This window comes from Phaenicophaeus curvirostris, chromosome 7 (assembly GCF_032191515.1).
Source record: "Phaenicophaeus curvirostris isolate KB17595 chromosome 7, BPBGC_Pcur_1.0, whole genome shotgun sequence".
NCBI lineage: Eukaryota > Metazoa > Chordata > Aves > Cuculiformes > Cuculidae > Phaenicophaeus > Phaenicophaeus curvirostris.
In genome coordinates, this window is record NC_091398.1 from 10,427,896 (window position 1) to 10,445,790 (window position 17,895).

The window sequence follows — 17,895 nt, forward strand, 5'->3', positions numbered from 1 at the left end:
GTAGATAGTACCAGGAAAAAGTGGAATATTTTTTATTTAAGCTGAAGTGAAGTTTTATCGAAGAAATTCTACTTTTTGAAGGTTAAGACACAATGACCCTCTGACAGCACGTTTTCTTTCTGTGTTTTTTTTCAGACACTGTTCATTCTTCGAAGACAACCCCGTCTTTTCTGTCTGATCGACGCTGAACTGCCTCTTCCTCTCTAATCTCCCCTCTTTGGGGGTTTCTGCCTATCCCAAAAGCAAGGTCAAGCAGAGAGACAGAGCCAACCCTACGCTACCCAACAGGAAGGAGGAGGTGACGGCCCCTCAGAGCCGCCCCGAGGCGGGGAGATGGGCGCTCCCCCGCCCATCGCATGCGCGATCGCGCGCTTTGATGGCCGCCATGGCGGCGCCGGGGTTGTGGTGGCTGCCCAGGTAACGGCGGGGGCTGCTCGCGCTTCCCCCTCCCTCCTCCGCCCCGCGCTCCTCGTAGCTTGGAGGGGTGGGCGTTGGGCAAAAGGAGCTGCGCTGGCGCTACTGCCGCTCCCTCAGCTGTTGAAATGCTGCTGATTCAAGGGGAAAAATGCTGTTTAAAAACCCAGATTAGCCAGGCCTAGGTTCATTTTCCCTTCTTTAAAACCAGCACGTCGTTAAAAAGGACGCTGGGCTGTTAGCACAGAACGTGCTGAGCTGCCTGATGTGGGAGGTGAATGCGAACCCATCGTTTCTCAGAAGTGAGGTGGTTATCACATACGCTTTGATTTTCTGTGTGAGGTCTTTAATTTACCTCCCGTGCATGGTAAAAATTAGAATAAGCTAGTAGTGTTTTCACTTCCAGTATCTGAAACGGCTCCAGGAAAGCTGGGAAGGGACTTTTTACAAGGGCGTTGCGAGAATTAATTGATAAGTTTTGCTGCAGCTGGTTTGTATGTGTAATTATCTTGTAATATAAATCCGTCATGTATCAAGAGTTAATGTATGAATAACCTGAAGGAATAAACACTCTCTTAGAGTTGCAGGAATTTATCTATATGCTTAATTGTAAATTGTAGCTTTTTTTTTTTTATAGATCAAGAGATAACCTGTCGTAGGGATTTGAGAATTTATTGAAATGCTTAATTGACTTGTGAGATGTAGTTGTCTTGGGTCAGGAGATAACTAGAGCGAACTCTCCGGACATGGTTGGATAACCTAAAAAAATAAACACTCTTTAAGGACTTAGGTGGTTCTTTGTATAAACCTAGTATGTGTACCTACTGCTTTTGTAAGATGGTATGCCTTTTTTAGAGGGGCATCCCGTTCAGTGCTGAATTGTAAAGTAAAAGTAAAGCCTTTGCTTCAAAGACTTTGTCCTTTTCAATATTTTACCAGTGAATAAGTGTTTCCTACAGCACAGAGTGATGGGACAAGGGGGAATGGCTTTAAATTGGAGAGGGGAAGATTTGGATTAGACGTTAGGAAGAAACTCTTCATGCTGAGGGTTGTGAGGCACTGGCCCAGGGAAGCTGTGGCTGCCCCATTCCTGGAGGTGTTCAAGGCCGGGTTGGATGGGGCCATGAGCAGCCTGGTCTGGTAGGACGTGTCCCTGCCCATGGCAGAGGTGTTGGAAGTGAATGATCTATAAGGTCCCTTCCAACCCAAACCACTCTATGATTCTATGAACATGTTAATTGGCTGGGTTTTATGCTCCTAAGAGGCTGAAAGAAAAAGTCAGTTGTTAACACAAGCCAGGTGTCTGATGTCTAGCAAATGTTAACTGTACCCCCCCCATGCAGCACAGTGATAAATAACATCATCATAACTTAAATTGAGTGATGTGTCCAAAAATTGTCACAGTATGAGTATCTCTTTGGGGCTGCAATGCAAACATACATACATGGATCATGAGGGCAGGTCTGACGCAGTGGAAGCTTTGGAAATGCACAGAATTTTGACAAGACTGGTTTTTTTTAACATTCTAGTGTTAAAATGTCCAGAAAAGGGACGTAAATCTTTAAAAGACGCTCTGCTAAATGTCAAACAATACCCCCTAAACTCTTCATCTTGTTATTTCCAGGTTTTCCTTCTAACTTGAATGTATAGACAACAGTAGTAGTTGGTGTTAGTATCTGCTGTTTGCTAGTAAGCAAAGAAGTTTCCAACTGTTTTGATGTCAAAATTTTACTCTCTTTTTACCTTGTTTTGAAAAAGAGAATGTAAAATAATTGTGTTCAGAAATTTTCCTGACAAAGCTTTGCTTCACTCAGCAGTTATGTATTAGGGGATTACATAGCTGGTTTAGCTACATTTTTAATATTTCTTTCTCAGGCTGAAGCCATTCAACAGACTGCAAGTAATATTACAGCATCTGGTAAGAAACTGCATATTGTTTGACTTGGTTGGAAGCATTTAGGACTCTTAACTCCCCTGAGACAAACAGTACATTGATCTTCTAATGTGTCTGCTCACAGTGGTTCTGAATGCCGTACTTTATGGCTCCAGCATAATGTTGTCCGTGTCTTTGAGCACTTTGTTGCAAATTTGTATTATACTGTAAGTTAATGTTTAATATTTTTGTCCTTACCTACTTTTACAGCTAGTTTCTATGATAGCTTCCATGTGTTCCTTAAATATCCTTCAACTGTGAGTTTGAAATCAATTGTGAAAATAGTTTAGTGATTTGTTCTCTACTGTTAAAAATTGTTACAGACAATGCAATGTGGATGTTTGGTTTTGCAGCGTGAAACTGCCAGTTAGAATACATGGAACTGTCATTGCTGTAATTTTTTGCAGGCATTTCAGAATGTCAACCATGAATTTGTGTTTTGGTGTTTGTTTTTGTTTTAAATGAACTCAAAGACGTTCATTGTCAAAGAAGTATGTGGTTTGGATACTAGTCTGAAGGTTATTACTCTAAGAAATCAAACATAAAGTGTTTTCAAAACACTGTTGTTTAGGAAATGCAAATGTACCTTGAAGTACACTGGGAAAGCTTAAGAATGCAATTCCAAAATGCGTGTTTTATGATCTTAAATACTTTTTGAGAATGTTTCCTTAAACACTCTTGTAAGTACTTACTTAAGGTACCTAACTGATAACGTTTGCTTTATTTATTTTTTTTTTGTCGTGTACAGAAGATGTCTAAGCACACAGATTCCACGGCTGAAGTGGTGTTGGAAAAGAGAGGAGGTGCGGGAATAATAATTTTGAATAGACCCAAGGCTCTCAATGCATTAAATCTTTCTATGATCCATCGAATTTATCCACAAATAAAGGTTAGTAGCTCAGCTTCTATCCATCCACTATACACACACTGTCCAAGCCAATTTTAAAATTCAGCCTGACACTTCTTATAGTACCAATTTAGAGAGTGAAAATCTGTGTGAGTGCACTGGCAGTCACACAGTTTCTCCTAAAATCCTATAAATCTGGGTGTCATATTTATAGGATGGGAAAGAACAGACAGTTTCAAGCAAGTTTGATGTGTCTTCTCTTCCTTCTAAGGACCAAGCTTTCAGACAAAGTTAAATTTAGCATCTGGATAGATAAGAGACACCCATATTAAAACCAGGACTGAGTTAAGGTAAGCCACACTCAGAGTTTCTGTGTTCATTTTGGCAACACCCAGCTGGCGAGTTGGCATGCGCCTATTCCAAGCTATATAGTGCATCTTTGTTAGGTTCGTGTTTTGTGGGGAGGCCCTGTGGCTGAAATAAAAGTTTCAAGTCATTAGGAAGCAATTACTGTCAGTTTCATTCTTTAAAGAACTTTTTTTATATCTTTACAGGCACTCTTTCTGCAAGCTAGTGAAGTAATGTGAAATTTTAAGCTTTCACATGTTCCCTTTTAATTTAAAGGTATTTTATCATCCTCACGAAGTCAAACTTATTAGATGCCAGTATTTTTTGGATAGCTTCCCACCTTTTGGTATTTTGGTAGATGATTGTGTTGCAAGTTTATGCATTCTTTGAAGAAGATTTAAAGAAAAAAATACTTCATCTGTAGTGCTGAGTATTGGACGTTATTTGAAGCGCACCTTAGAAGGTGGTGTAATTTTAAGGACAGTTGCTGGTATACAGGAATGTCTTATCTCTCTCTTATCTGGGTACACTTACTTGAAGAAGGGATATATAAGCGTAGTCTAAGTGCAGGGTGAAGGATAAAAGGCATCTGTTTCTCTATAGGGTTATACCACTGCTGAAGTCTTGTAGCAGTATACTTAATTCAGACCCCCCTCATAGACTTTGTATCTAGCAAGGCATCTGTACTCAAAATTGATTTGAGCCAGTCCTTGATTTTAGTCATTTTGACAAAATACATCAACAATTTCAATGCTGTTTTCCTTGCCATGCACCTTGGATTTATATAACTTCTATTGTTAGGCCTGAAACATTGTTATTCTGTCTCAGCATTGTGTTCCCAATTTATCTGGCGCTGTTTTAGGGGGCGCTGCCTTTCTGCAGAGGTTGGGAGCTCTGCATAGGCGTTTTTCTGAAATAAACAAGGCAGCTCTGCTGATCTCTGGTGTCAAGATTGAATAGGGCACAGGAGTGGCAGAAAGACATTTTACTCTCAGACTTCAATTTAAGACAAACTATTTGAAGTATGGTTTGATTTGCTTTTTCAAAAAGTAAAATAAGAATTCTAGACAGTATACAGAGAAATGTTTTTGCACAGAGTTTAATCTTACATGGAAATGTTTACTTCTTTTTAGACTTGGGAGCAAGATCCTGAAACTTTTCTAATAATTATAAAGGGAACTGAGGGAAAAGCTTTTTGTGCTGGAGGTGACATCAGAGGTAAGGATTGTGGTCACTTAAGCATTTGACCTATATTTGCCACTTACTACTTGGCAATGATTTCCTTTGTTTACTGTAACTCAGGTAACAGGAGGCTTGTTGCACAACAGTAAGATTAATTGTCCTGACTTCTTATGATGCCTTGATGTTTGGATGCTATTTAAGTTATTTATCAGGAGATGGCTATCAGAACATTGTATAAAAGTATAAAAACTGGTAATAGCAGACAGTTATTCTTGAGAAGAGAGAGTTCTTGTCTATACCTTTTTCTTCCCTGGTTTTCATTACTGACAGATTCTTTACAAGAAACTTGAAGTTGGAACAGGTAGTTCTGTTACTGTCGGATAATTTGTGTCCAAGATGGGTAGATACAGAGCTGACAATTGTGATCTGTGGTTATATTGTAACTATGAATTGTAGGAAATCTCCAAACTGTGAAAACTAGCATTGGTTTTAAATTTTAGGTGAACAGGCATTGTTATTGAATGATGTCCTGCTCTAATTGGCTTCCCATTTTTAGTATTCAGTCTTCAGTGTAATCATTTTAAGTGAGTGTTCTATTTATTGGTACAAAAATATCACAAACGGGACATGTCACAAGTATATGACAAAGACTCCAGTGTAATAGAATTGACTCAAATCTGAAACTTTGCGTTCATATTTCCCATCTACAAAAAGGGCCGCAGGGAGGACCCAGGAAACTACAGGCCTGTCAGTCTGACCTCAGTGCCAGGGAAAGTCATGGAGCAGGTGATCTCGAGTGCTATCATGAAGCACATGCAAGAGAACCGGGTGATCAGGCCCAGTCAACATGGGTTCACAAAAGGCAGGTCTTGCCAGACTAACCTGATCGCCTTCTATGACAAAGTCACTCGGCTGCTGGATGAGGGAAAGGCTGTGGATGTGGTCTTCCTGGACTTCAGCAAAGCCTTTGACACAGTTTCTCACAGCATTCTGCTTGAGAAACTGTCAGCCTCTGGCCTGGACAGGCGCACACTCTCCTGGGTGGAAAACTGGTTGGATGGCCGGGCCCAGAGAGTGGTGGTAAATGGTGTGAAATCCAGCTGGAGGCCAGTGACAAGTGGGGTTCCCCAGGGCTCAGTGCTGGGTCCAGCCCTGTTCAATGTCTTCATCAATGACCTGGATGAAGGCATCGAGTGCACCCTTAGCAAGTTTGCGGACGACACTAAGCTGGGTGGAAGTGTGGATCTGCTGGAGGGTAGGGAGGCTCTGCAAAGGGATCTGAACAGGCTGGACCGCTGGGCAGAGTCCAATGGCATGAGGCTTAACAAGGCCAAATGCCGGGTCCTGCACTTGGAGCACAACAATCCTATGCAGTGCTACAGACTAGGAGAAGTCTGTCTAGAAAGCTGCCTGGAGGAGAGGGACCTGGGTGTGTTGGTTGACAGCTGACTGAATATGAGCCAGCAGTGTGCCCAGGTGGCCAAGAAGGCCAATGGCATCTTGGCTTGTATCAGAAACGGCGTGACCAGCAGGTCCAGGGAGGTTATCCTCCCTCTGTACTCGGCACTGGTGAGACCGCTCCTCGAATCCTGTGTTCAGTTCTGGGCCCCTCACCATAAGAAGGATGTTGAGGCTCTGGAGAGAGTCCAGAGAAGAGCAACAAAGCTGGTGAAAGGGCTGGAGAACAGGCCTTATGAGGAGCGGCTGAGAGAGCTGGGGTTGTTTAGCCTGGAGAAGAGGAGGCTGAGGGGTGACCTCATTGCTCTCTACAACTACCTGAAAGGACGTTGTAGAGAGGAGGGTGCTGGCCTCTTCTCCCAAGTGACAGGGGACAGGACAAGAGGGAATGGCCTCAAGCTCCGCCAGGGGAGGTTTAGGCTAGACGTTAGGAAAAAATTCTTTACAGAAAGGGTCATTGGGCACTGGAACAGGCTGCCCAGGGAGGTGGTTGAGTTACCTTCCCTGGAGGTGTTTAAGGCACGGGTGGACGAGGTGCTGAGGGATATGGTTTAGTGTTTGATAGGAACGGTTGGACTCGATGATCCGGTGGGTCTCTTCCAACCTGGTTATTCTGTGATTCTGTGGTATTTAAGTTTGAGCAAATTTTCTCAAATAAAATAAAGCAGAACTAAGTTGCTGTTTGGTTGCTGTAGGAGAAAAACTGTTATGTGACATGATTTTTTTTAACTTGCACTTTTTATTAACCAGAATTACCTTCAGATTTTTTATTTCTCTTAAGCCATCACAGAGGCAGGAAAAGTTGGAGATAGATTGGCACAGGATTTCTTCCGAGAAGAATATACCCTGAACAATGCCATAGGTATGTTTAATAGCAAATTCTGAAGCAGTAGTTTTCATAGTAATGGCTTAGAATGTAAATTCACTTTCTCTCTTTGCTAATCTTTGGAAGGCTGTGATAACATAATAGAAGTAGTATTTTTTTTTTTTTGTTAAGTTCAATACCAGTAGTGTAACATACCTTATTTTTTTACCTTGCATGCAGAGTTTTTCTTTTGCTTAAGCTATTGCAATAGCTACCTTATTCCATCCCATTGTTCTGTGTAGTTATATTTGTGCTACGGATGAATTAAGTCTTAGGTGGCAGAAGGTGCAGTTCTGCACTAAGTATCATTGATGTACTTCAAAGAAAATCTGAGGTAAAAGTAGATGCACTGAAAATTATTAATATTCAGTCAGAAAGCACAAGATCAAATTATTTTAAAGCTTTCCATTTAAATAAACTGCGTAAATGAATAGTCAGGCTATAATAGTTAACCGCCTAATTTATTGCAGAGTACCTAGGAGGATGTGATCTTAAAATAACTACCTGTAAAGACACTGTGTGAATATTAAGGATGAATATTAATTCTTTAGGGTGATAGTCAAGAGCTAAATATTTTGGTGAGAAGAAACTTTTCCAAACATACTTTAGTTGGATTCAGTTTGACTTTTGTAAACATTGTATCCAATATTAGTCACTACAGGAGGAGTGGTGAACATGTTGTATATCACCTTAGGTCATCAGAAGTGCACAGTGTTATTAGAATGAGAAAGTACTTTTACTTTGTTTGACAGAATTCCCAGTTTTAGCATGTTTATCATGTAAATTTCTTGTCTTCATCCAGAAAAAACAGTTTAAGGCTTGGGAATGACTAGTATTACTGTGGCAGCTGGACTAGCTCTTCGTTGTAGGTCCCTTCCAACTAACTGTTCTAGTCTATTCAAATATTGCAAGGGTACATACTTTAAAATTATTCAGGGTGTTCTATGTCTATAGTGCATGTAGTTACAAAACCTAGATTTTTGATAACTTTGGTATGATTGTATTCCTTTATGACTGAGATTTCTGCCAAAAGGATTTATTTATATCTCATGTGTTACAACTTAAAAATACACAAGGGAGCTGCTTTCCCAGCATAGGAAAGGCATGATTCTATAGAAATTTGTTGCAAAGACTAGCATCTAGAACACATACATTAGCTTGTATGTTCATGTAAGATCAAAGTTAAAAATACAACTCTGTTATATTTTCCAAATACTAATTTGTAGAATTGAACTGCATTTTTTTAAACAATTTGCTGCAGAAAAGCTAGTAACAATTGCAGCAGATACCTGTATCAGTAATCTGACTGAACTTTTGAGTCTGACCTGAAAACACTGAATGTGAGCCAGCAGTATCATTCACAGTGAACTTGTGAAATTTTTCTGAGAATGGTAATTGAAAGCATCAGGTCTCTAGTTTCGTGCCTCCTAAAGGCATGAACAAATAAAGTTGGTAGATAAAACTCTGGTACTTTAAGGAATTATCATTTTGACCTGCCTGCACCACATTCAAGGTTTTAACATGCAACAGAGCTGGCAAGACAAAACATGTATGCATTGCAGCAGCTTATAGTCACATTTTGGCTGAAAGCTAACCGCGTCTAACTTTGTATTAAAGTCCTGTTGTGTTGGTACACACTGTGCTGTTAATCCCAGCTGTGAGATAGGGCGAAAGGAACCTGTTGTGTTCCAATGCCCTACAAAGGGGCCAGATATGGCTGAATTGTCAGGTACTCCCATAGCAAACAACCTGATATTTGATGGTTGTGTACAAGTACTCTTACAGCACTGAGAATACTGTAAGACAGTAACTGGTGTTGCTTTTCATTGCGTAAGAATTACATGAAATACCTTCATTATAAATTGATACTTTACTGTTTAATTTACCATTTATTTCCTGTTACCTTTGCTGAAGTAAGACATGGGAAAATGTGTCATGTATACAGACAGTCGCAGGTCCGCTCTTTTGAAAGAATGTACAGTTGTTTTTTTTACATTTCTTACAGGCACTTGCAAGAAGCCATACGTGGCACTTATCAATGGCATTACAATGGGAGGGGTAAGTGAAGTACTGTGGTATGGTGTTGTAATTTGTTTGAAAGTAATGCAATGTTCTGTAATTGAGCTGAATGAAGTGCACACATGGCATCGCAAACATTTCAGTTCAAGAACAAACATTGTAATCTGAACCTGTCTGTCTTGCTTGCAAGGGTAGATTGCTTCTCTTCTAGTGCGTCTGCTCTTCTTTGATAGTGCAACTGCTTTCTCTGAGGCTCTGGCAGTTGTGCTGAGAAAAAAAGCAGAATCCTGTTACAGTAGGAAATATCCCTCACAAAAGTTTTCAGAATACTGAAGTGTGGGTTTGTAGATCATACGAGAGCTGAGAATAATTTTCCCCTCAACATGCATTATAAAATAGAACTATATAAAAATACAATTAAAGGAGAACTCTGAAAAATTGGAAAAATGCCATTCTAAGCTATAATTTAACAGACTTTCATAACATGAGTTCTCTGTTTTCCCAATAAATAATCTGGAAATGCATCTACTTTCTCACCTCTGCTGTACTCCTAAAATGTGAGTTATAGGATCTTGATTCCCCCCGCCTTATTACCAAAGCAACATGGAGAAGATTCCATGCTGTTCTCTTCAGTTTGATATCTGTCAGATATGTTTGTACCATAACAGGGAGTAGAATACAATAATCTTAATTTATTTAGAACAATTAGTTTGGTAGTGAAGTCAGTCTGTGCATATATGGATGTCTATTTAAGTTATGTTTGTGACAGCAGGCAGGAAGTGGAACACCACATGATCCATCACCTGTCACGGCTCTTCCTTTTCCATCTTTCCTTGCACATATAATTTTTTCCGTGTTCTTACAGAAAAAGGTTTTTATTGAATATAGGAGACCTGAAGGTTTGTGTATAAGTGATAAGGAGCCCATTTATTTTATGGAATAATAGCATAGGTAGCTATGAAAAAGCAAACCTGCCCAGCAGCTGATGTCTTTATAGAGGTCCTATAAATTGCCTATTTTGATTGTGGCCTAAGCAGGAATAGAATTTTGTCTTTTGAAATGAATAATTTTTTGGACTGGAAAGAGCATAATGGAGTCAGATGATCCTGCATTACTAAGGTTCTTTATTATTTCTCTTTCTTGTAAAGAGCTTTTAAAAGACAGCAGTTAGCTTGAAACATTAGTTAGATACCCAGATTTCAGTGAGACCTTGACAGTGTTTAATTGCCTTTAGAGCAATTATCTTCATTCATATCTAGCAGTTATCTTCATTTGCATATAGGGAACTAGATTTCGCTTGAGCAAGTATGCAACTTAGCATAGGGCAACAAGCAGGTAGGTCTCAAGTTCCAGGCTACTTTCAAACTATTTTTTTAACCTTGAGTGCTATTTAATTTGCACTTGTTAATACGGCTGCGGTTTACTCTGAGACAGTGTCTTGCCTTCTGGAGTGCGTATTTTCATCAACACACTTTTTTTTTTCTTCCCCTCTCTTGTTGGCAGTATATGGAATTATCTACTGACAATTAAATAAAGAAGGTTAGCAGTAGTGTTTTTCAACACTGATTAATTTCTCTGTGTGTCTTGTGTTAATTTTGTGTTGTCTTCTATGCTTTTCCTTTCAACTACCTCTCCTGTCTGTAAGACTTGCTTTGACTCCTCTAAATGGAGTATTTATGTAGGAAAAGTGTGTTAGCTCCCTTCTTCTTCTTTCACCATTTTCAGCATTGGGAGCCCCATCAGAACTGATCTTAACCAAACTTAATGCTTGCAGCAGCCGTGTTGTGGTACAAGTAGGTTCATGGCAGTGGAATTTTATAGATTAAAAAGAATAAAACACTCCTTGAACTTGTCATGGTCACACTGTTATCTTGTTCTCCTTGCTGTATAGAAGTACTCTGTCCTGCTGTAATTATTCGCTAGACCTGCATTCATACCAAGTAGCTATTCTATTCATGGTCTATTTAGATGCTTTCTTTTAAGTCATTCAGATCCTAGGATCTTGTTTTTTGACACAATTGAGTCATATTTGATCTCTTTCATATGCTCAAGACTCCGTCTATCTTAGTCCCTGTAAGTCAACAGGAGCTAGAAATATTTGTCAATTACTTAAAAATAACAGGAAATTCCTTTAAAAATTTATATTCAAGCCCATGGCTTTAGAGGCAAGTGGATTTAGCTTGGGCTTAAAAAAATCAATACCTCTTAAACACTGCAGTTTCACTATAGACCAATTGTCTATGAATGAAAATGCAAGCAAGTCAATCTCAACCTTGCTCAAAAAAAAAGCACCATGCTCTGTTGTTTAATTTAAAATAAATTAGAAACTATGCATTGTGTTAGAAAGTCAGCTATTATGTGCTTAGGTAGAAAATTTACTACTGATGCATGTGTATCATAGATTTTTGATAGTATAACTTGGAATTGTGTCAAAAACCAAACTGATTCCACTTAGCATTGTCGGCTAGAGGCTCATAGAGGGCTTTCTCGAGAGCTTAATTAGCCAACAGATGGGGCTGTGGAGCTTGTTTTCTGCACCTTCTTGCCTATACGCCTGCAATTCATGGAACATTAGTATTCAGTTATAAACATAAATTTTAATCTTTTTGTTAATTACTCTGAGCAGCAGGTTCTAGTGACAAGTATGTTGGATGAAGCAAAGGTGACTACATTTTACTGAAAAATAGTGAAACGATTTATAAGTATCACATTTACTGCTAAAGGGCACATACAGTTGAAGGGCACACTGGGCATGTACTCTTGTCTTGCTAAAAACTACTATTCAAATTATTTTAGTTGACTTCTTTGCACAGATTTTTTTTTTTAAATGAAATACCTGAACAGTAGACAAGAAAGAGTATTTCAACATATATATGTTTTTAAAAAAATATTATTGTCTGTAAATGTGGTCCTAAGTATGGGCTTCTTGGATCTAGAAAAATCTCTTCTCAAGGTCTTCGGAGATGAATAGAGTACACTTTATAAGCTCAGCCTAAATCTATGGTTTTAAATAAGTCTTTGGCACAAAATATATTATAATGTCAGATACTCTTTCTAATAGACTAAAAGGTTTAATTAAAATGTATTTTAAACCTGTTTCAGAGCCAAAGAACGTATTCTAGACAGAGTGGCTTTTGGATAATTTGACTTAGAATTCAAGCTGAATATTTGACAGCAAAAAAAAAAAAAAAAAGTATAGGCCATAGACTTTGGAAGTTAATTACTGTGATCCACGTCACTGGGATAACTATGTAAAGCATACTTAAAACTTCGGTGGTATTGCCAAAGCAGATGTATGTGATTTTCAAGAGCTAAAGGCCACTGACCTTAGTTTAGGGATGAATCTGCGATAGCATGCATAAAGTAGCCTCTTCCTTAGTAGCATATGCTATAGCATGCATGATTTAGAAGTCTCCTGAGCCAGGCTTTATTTCATAGAATCATAGAATCATAGAATAACCAGATTGGAAGAGACCCACTGGATCATCGAGTCCAACCATTCCATTTCAGAGCCACAGTGGTGAATACTCATCAGTAGTCATACTTCTACATTCATCTAGTACTTTGGACATTTTAGGTAGGCTTGATCTTCAGAAGGGCCTGTGGCAAACAGTTTCACAGTTGAATTTTGTGCTTTGTGAAAAGTAGTTTGCTACTGTTTCAGGCCTATCATCTAATGTTATTGAATGTTTATATGCTTAATTGTTAATAAGGCCAAAATAGGCCTTAAAATACTTTTTTTTACTGATTAGTAGAGACTGTTACTCAAATTTAGGAATTCTTGGCTTTGGACAAATAAACATAGGCTTTAATCCCTTAATCTAGCCTCTGACAGTATATTTGCTAAGTTTATTTTAGCAAGTTACAGTCATATAAAGGTTATGCCATTATGTTATGCTTCTTGCTTTAACAATTAATGCTTTGAGTTTTAGGATGAGGAAAGATCTTGTGGGGTAAGCAGGTTTTAAATTAGTATGGTCATGTGCAACGTTTTCAGTACAGAAATGGAGTTTGGTAGAGTTGACAGCTCTCTTATATCCTTTGCAAAGCCCCGTGCTTTGAACTATTCTGAGAATCTTACTTTCTAATTTTCATGTAGAGAAAATATGAAGTAACTCCTGCTTTACTCATGTAGAGTAATAGGAAGTTGTAACATTAATATAGCTCACAATTTAAAGAGATAAAAGGCACCCAACCCCAACCTTATTTCTATCTGTGACTCCTCAGATTCTAGGGCCCAGTTTGTGAGAGCAGTATGCAGTACTGGCTGTTTTATTCTCTCCTTGACAGAGAAGGATGTCAGGTATATGGACTGTGAACATGAGAAGAGAACCTGTTAATTGGATCTTTGGGTTCATGAGAGGCTTTCCTTTTGTTTTGTCAATACACCTAGCAGTACAGGTGTTTTCGGCAAGGGCTTTTACTTAAACTGACAGTTTACACCTAAGTTACATAGAATATCTTTAAAGTGTCTATCCAAGAGCAGAATTTTCTAAAATAGTACTTGTGTCTGTGTTAGTCACTCAGGTGGTGATGTCCAATATGTTAAGCTTTAGACTGTACAAATGTATAGAGCTGAGAGAAGCCTCAGGATTAATCTTTTTCGCTTGAAGTGGATTTAAATATAAGTAGATGATTGCTTAGCAGATTTTGGCTTAATGTGTTCAGAACTCTCTAACAGTAAGAATTCTGGTTTTTTCTAGATATTCCACCTAAGTGCCTAATTATTCTTTCAAGTGAAGATTCCCTAGTAGGTAATTTAAGTCTCTAGTATGTGTACTCAATAGATTCCTGTCTCAGTCACGGCCCTGTAAGACTATTTTGAGATACTTGTGTTCCTTGCTCCCAGCCATTTCTTTTTAATAGGCATAAGGAGAGTTATTCATCCTTTACTAAAGAATAAGTCTCTTGGTCATCTTGCAATCCTCTGGAATCTCTCCAACTTGTGTGCTTTACAGTTCATTACCAGAGACCAGACAGTATTTCAGCTGGAGGAGTCATTGGCACCAAGTAGAGCAGAATAATTATCCCACATATATTACACAGATATTCTGTCACAAACTGCTCATGTAAATAGCAGCATCTCAAAGCATCAGGTGCTAAGAGGCCACCACTTCTAGTTATTCTTAAAGCTATTACTCTTACCTCTTTTCTACTTGCATTACATAAACTCCCATCACAGTGCATATCTCTGTTGCTCATCTTTTACTGATTTTTTTTAAATCTTCTTCTTGAACAGAACTTATTTGCCAAAGAGCCAATCTTGTGGAGCTACATTTTTTTTCCGGAGCCTACAACTCCTTCCTTTCCACCTTCAGGAAACCTGAGTGCTGTATTCACTGGCATTGCCTTTTATAGCTCCACCATATCAGTCTGATTAGGCTTCCCCGGCCTATTGAATCTAGGCTGAGTGAGTGCATCAGCCATTTGGTGCTGCTGGTAGGGACTCTGCTGTGATACCTTACATAGTTCTTTCTGCAACAGCATTGCATTATTATATATATTAAGTTCATGATTGCTGTAAGCCCCTGAAAAACGTCAAGGCATTTGTTCCATAGAAAACATACTTGTAACCTCTTCATTTGATTTCACTTTAAGTGTAGTTTTCTTTTCATTGGTTTCTATCTGCTCTCCAGAGTGAGATCGTTCTAATCTTGCCCATGAAAGTGTTTGCCTTCACAAAAAAACACTGTATATTATAGAAATCCTTGTTATTTCATCATCCAAGCACATAATGAATATATCAAATAAAACTTCATTAGTAATTGCCTTCTGAATGATCTCAGCTAGGGTGCCCACTTATTTTGATTGCACACTGCTAGTAAATCTTAATGTACTTTAAGATGATTGTGACCTCCATTTCATAGCAATACTATCTAGGCTCTGTTTCCCTAGTTTGTTTATGAGCAGAAACTTTTCTGCTGTATGCTGTTCAAAATATGAGGCTTTTTTAGAATGCCGCTTACCAAGTGACAACACTGTTTTAATCAAGGTGGGGCTCCAGAGAAACGGAGGCAGCCAAATTCCTGAACTTACTCTATGGTTTGGAAATATTCCTTCTATTATGCATCTGACCCTGATTCCCCTTTGGTTACAAATGTCTAAACTTATACTTTAGCAGGATTTGGTCAACAGTTCTTATTATATTAATAGTTCTCATCAAGTAAACTGGTAGTGATGTCATAAGCAGCTTCTACCTTATATATTTTAGTCAATATAATTCCAGTACACAGAAGAGTTGGAGCTGAGTGATAGCTGTCCTAATCCTGCCCCATTTTCATTCAGATTTTGTGTCTGTAATTCTTCAGGAATGTTCATTTTGCCATCAACATATTTGTAAAAATTCTGGCATATGTGGGTAGAAACATTTTTTCTTGTTTCTTTCAAAATACTTCAAAGAAAAGTGAGCATCAATGTTGAATCTAAACTACGTATTTGTAAAATGGAATTATTTATGTTTTTTTCGATGGCCTTATGCTCTGTAGTCAGAACCAAAGCAGCATTAGAAAAAAGACAGACCTTTCTTACCACTGCAGATAAAAAGCACAAATAAAATTCTTTATTTATAGGGTTCATGAGTTAGCCTCTGAGATTCAACTAGCAGGTCTGCTGCAGTAGATTCAGTGGTCCACAACCTGAGTCTGCCCATAACCGACAGCAGTTCCCAGTGATGTAAAAGTAGAGAAAAGGGTCTACCCTTTCTCTCTGTGCCATTTGTGGGTATGAACATCTATGCTGAGTCTTTCCTTCCAAGAAACTTGCCTGGCATTGCTGTTGTCTCTTGCAGACTAGTGAAACAGCATCATTGTGAACATAACACTTGATGGTTGCCTTTTCTTTTCCATAAAAATACGTAAATAAAAGTTGTGAGCCTGTATCTAAAATCAAAGTTAAAATCTTGTAAACTATTGATTATTGGCATTTCGGTATGTTTAGCTGAGGTGTCTGAAGACTGAAAGAAGAAGGTGTGAAGTATAAAGACGACCGACTGCTTTACTTCATCATGGTCTCATTTGAACTATGAGCTGTGAATAGAGAATCTGTGGAAAAAGAAGCCAGACAAATATTATAGACTGCAACAATTGTTTTCTGATATCCCTCAGGCATATAAAATACAAGGAGGGAGTGAGAAGCTCCCCATTTTCCTCCACGCTGCAATATGTCCTTCCGTATGTGATTTTTAAAATTATTTGCTTTTAGGATGTAAGTTGTGTGCATATAGCTTCTATACAGAGGCGTAGATAGCAGAATTTGGAGCTAACATTCAGAAACTAGGAAACATTAGAATTAACCATAACTGTAAAATCTCACATTTTTTGCTCACTTGTGATACAATTTTTAATATATATTTTAATATTTCTCAGAACAAATGGCAACTCCTTTGGTGTTCCCTGTGTGGTGCAAATTTTATTGCAAACTATAGAAATTCTGCTTATTAGTTATTAGTAAATATACACGTGTATCATGAGCTTAGGGTAACTAACTGCAGCTTATAAAAGTTCATGAAAAATTATTATTGTACATAGCACAGATTTTCTGTGCTGTAATGGACATTATTACCCCTTTAATACTTTTTTACAGCTAAGAAGCTGGAATTTAGAAATGTCAGTGCTTCTTGGGACTTCTGCTTCTGCTTTTTCTTACTTTTTATAAATATGTCATGACTCTTGTCAGTCATCTGGCTCTGAAACATGAACATCTTTGGTTTTGTTTTAATTTATGCTCCATAATCTGCCCTGAAGTAAAAGTAATTGTCATACTGAACCTAGATAAGCTGCTTTCCAGTTCACTCTCTTCCTCTCCTCCTATCCCTCCCTCCGCAAACACATGCTTGTGTACCAAATAGGAGCTTGTGGTCCATTTTGTTGCCAGTGCTTCAGAGCTGAAGGCAGCTTTTACTCTAAAATGGAATACAGATTTTGCAAGTAGTTATTTGTTGTACTTTGAAAGAAATTTTTGGGAAATTGACTTGCATACCGCTTAGCTGTTGTAATAGTGTGCTGAAAACAATGCTAAGGCAGTACTAAGAAAGGATTTGCTCTTTGCTGATATTACAGTGTATTTACCATCTGGCACACTGATCTGCCTGCTTTAGCTCCTGCGTGTGATCCTAAGGACAAATGGTGCACTTAATTTTGTAGCTAATCGGACTATAATAACCAGCAGCTCTTGACATCAACAGCAAATAACTGCTGAGTGTTCAATGATTTGCATGTGATGTTATTCTCCAAAGGGTTTATCATAAAGCACTGTCCTGAAAACAAGTATTTAATGATGGGTCAGTACTGGTGCAGTATTTCAAACTCCTTTCTCCTCCCTCTCCCAGTCCCACAAAGACCGACTTATTTAATGTGTGCTATGAAAGGGGACAGACGCCACTAGTTTACACACAGAAAAGAAAGGCAGACTTTCTAAATGTGTATTGTACAGATGTTGGTATTATCCAATCATACTGTCCTTGTATTTTAGAATGACAGAATGAGTGTTTGCCTTCCTGTGTAATGTGGTGACATATAGATCATATCATAAAGCAAACATCACTCCTCTACTTTGAGACTAAAAATGAAGTTTTAAACTGTACTTGGCAGATTATTGTCGTTTTTTTTTCTGCAACTTGTCTGTGTTTAAAGGAAGTTTTATTTGTGGCTACATGGAAAGCTTTCCTACCCTTGCGCTGTTGTCTGTCTTTGCAGCGATTTTGCAGGCTACTGTGCTGTTTTGTTCTTTCCATTTAACACCACACACTTTCTTGCTAAAAGTTCCACTATTTTTTTCTGATTCTAGGCCGTCATGTAGATGCCAAGTCTCACATTGAGAGTGATCTCATTA

General features: G+C 38.5%; 1 protein-coding gene across 2 annotated transcripts in view; it reads left to right on the forward strand.

Moving 5' to 3' along the window:
* Positions 1–368: 368 nt before the first annotated feature.
* The window catches only part of HIBCH (3-hydroxyisobutyryl-CoA hydrolase), a 46,219-nt gene continuing 28,692 nt past the window's right edge, over positions 369–17,895 (forward strand). For both annotated transcript variants that reach the window (XM_069860763.1, XM_069860764.1), the window contains exons 1-6: positions 369–417; positions 2,290–2,332; positions 3,096–3,236; positions 4,676–4,760; positions 6,964–7,044; positions 9,053–9,105. In XM_069860763.1, coding sequence (XP_069716864.1) covers positions 377–417; positions 2,290–2,332; positions 3,096–3,236; positions 4,676–4,760; positions 6,964–7,044; positions 9,053–9,105 — 444 coding nt within the window. In that variant the 5' untranslated portion in view covers positions 369–376. The remainder of the gene's footprint in view (positions 418–2,289; positions 2,333–3,095; positions 3,237–4,675; positions 4,761–6,963; positions 7,045–9,052; positions 9,106–17,895) is intronic.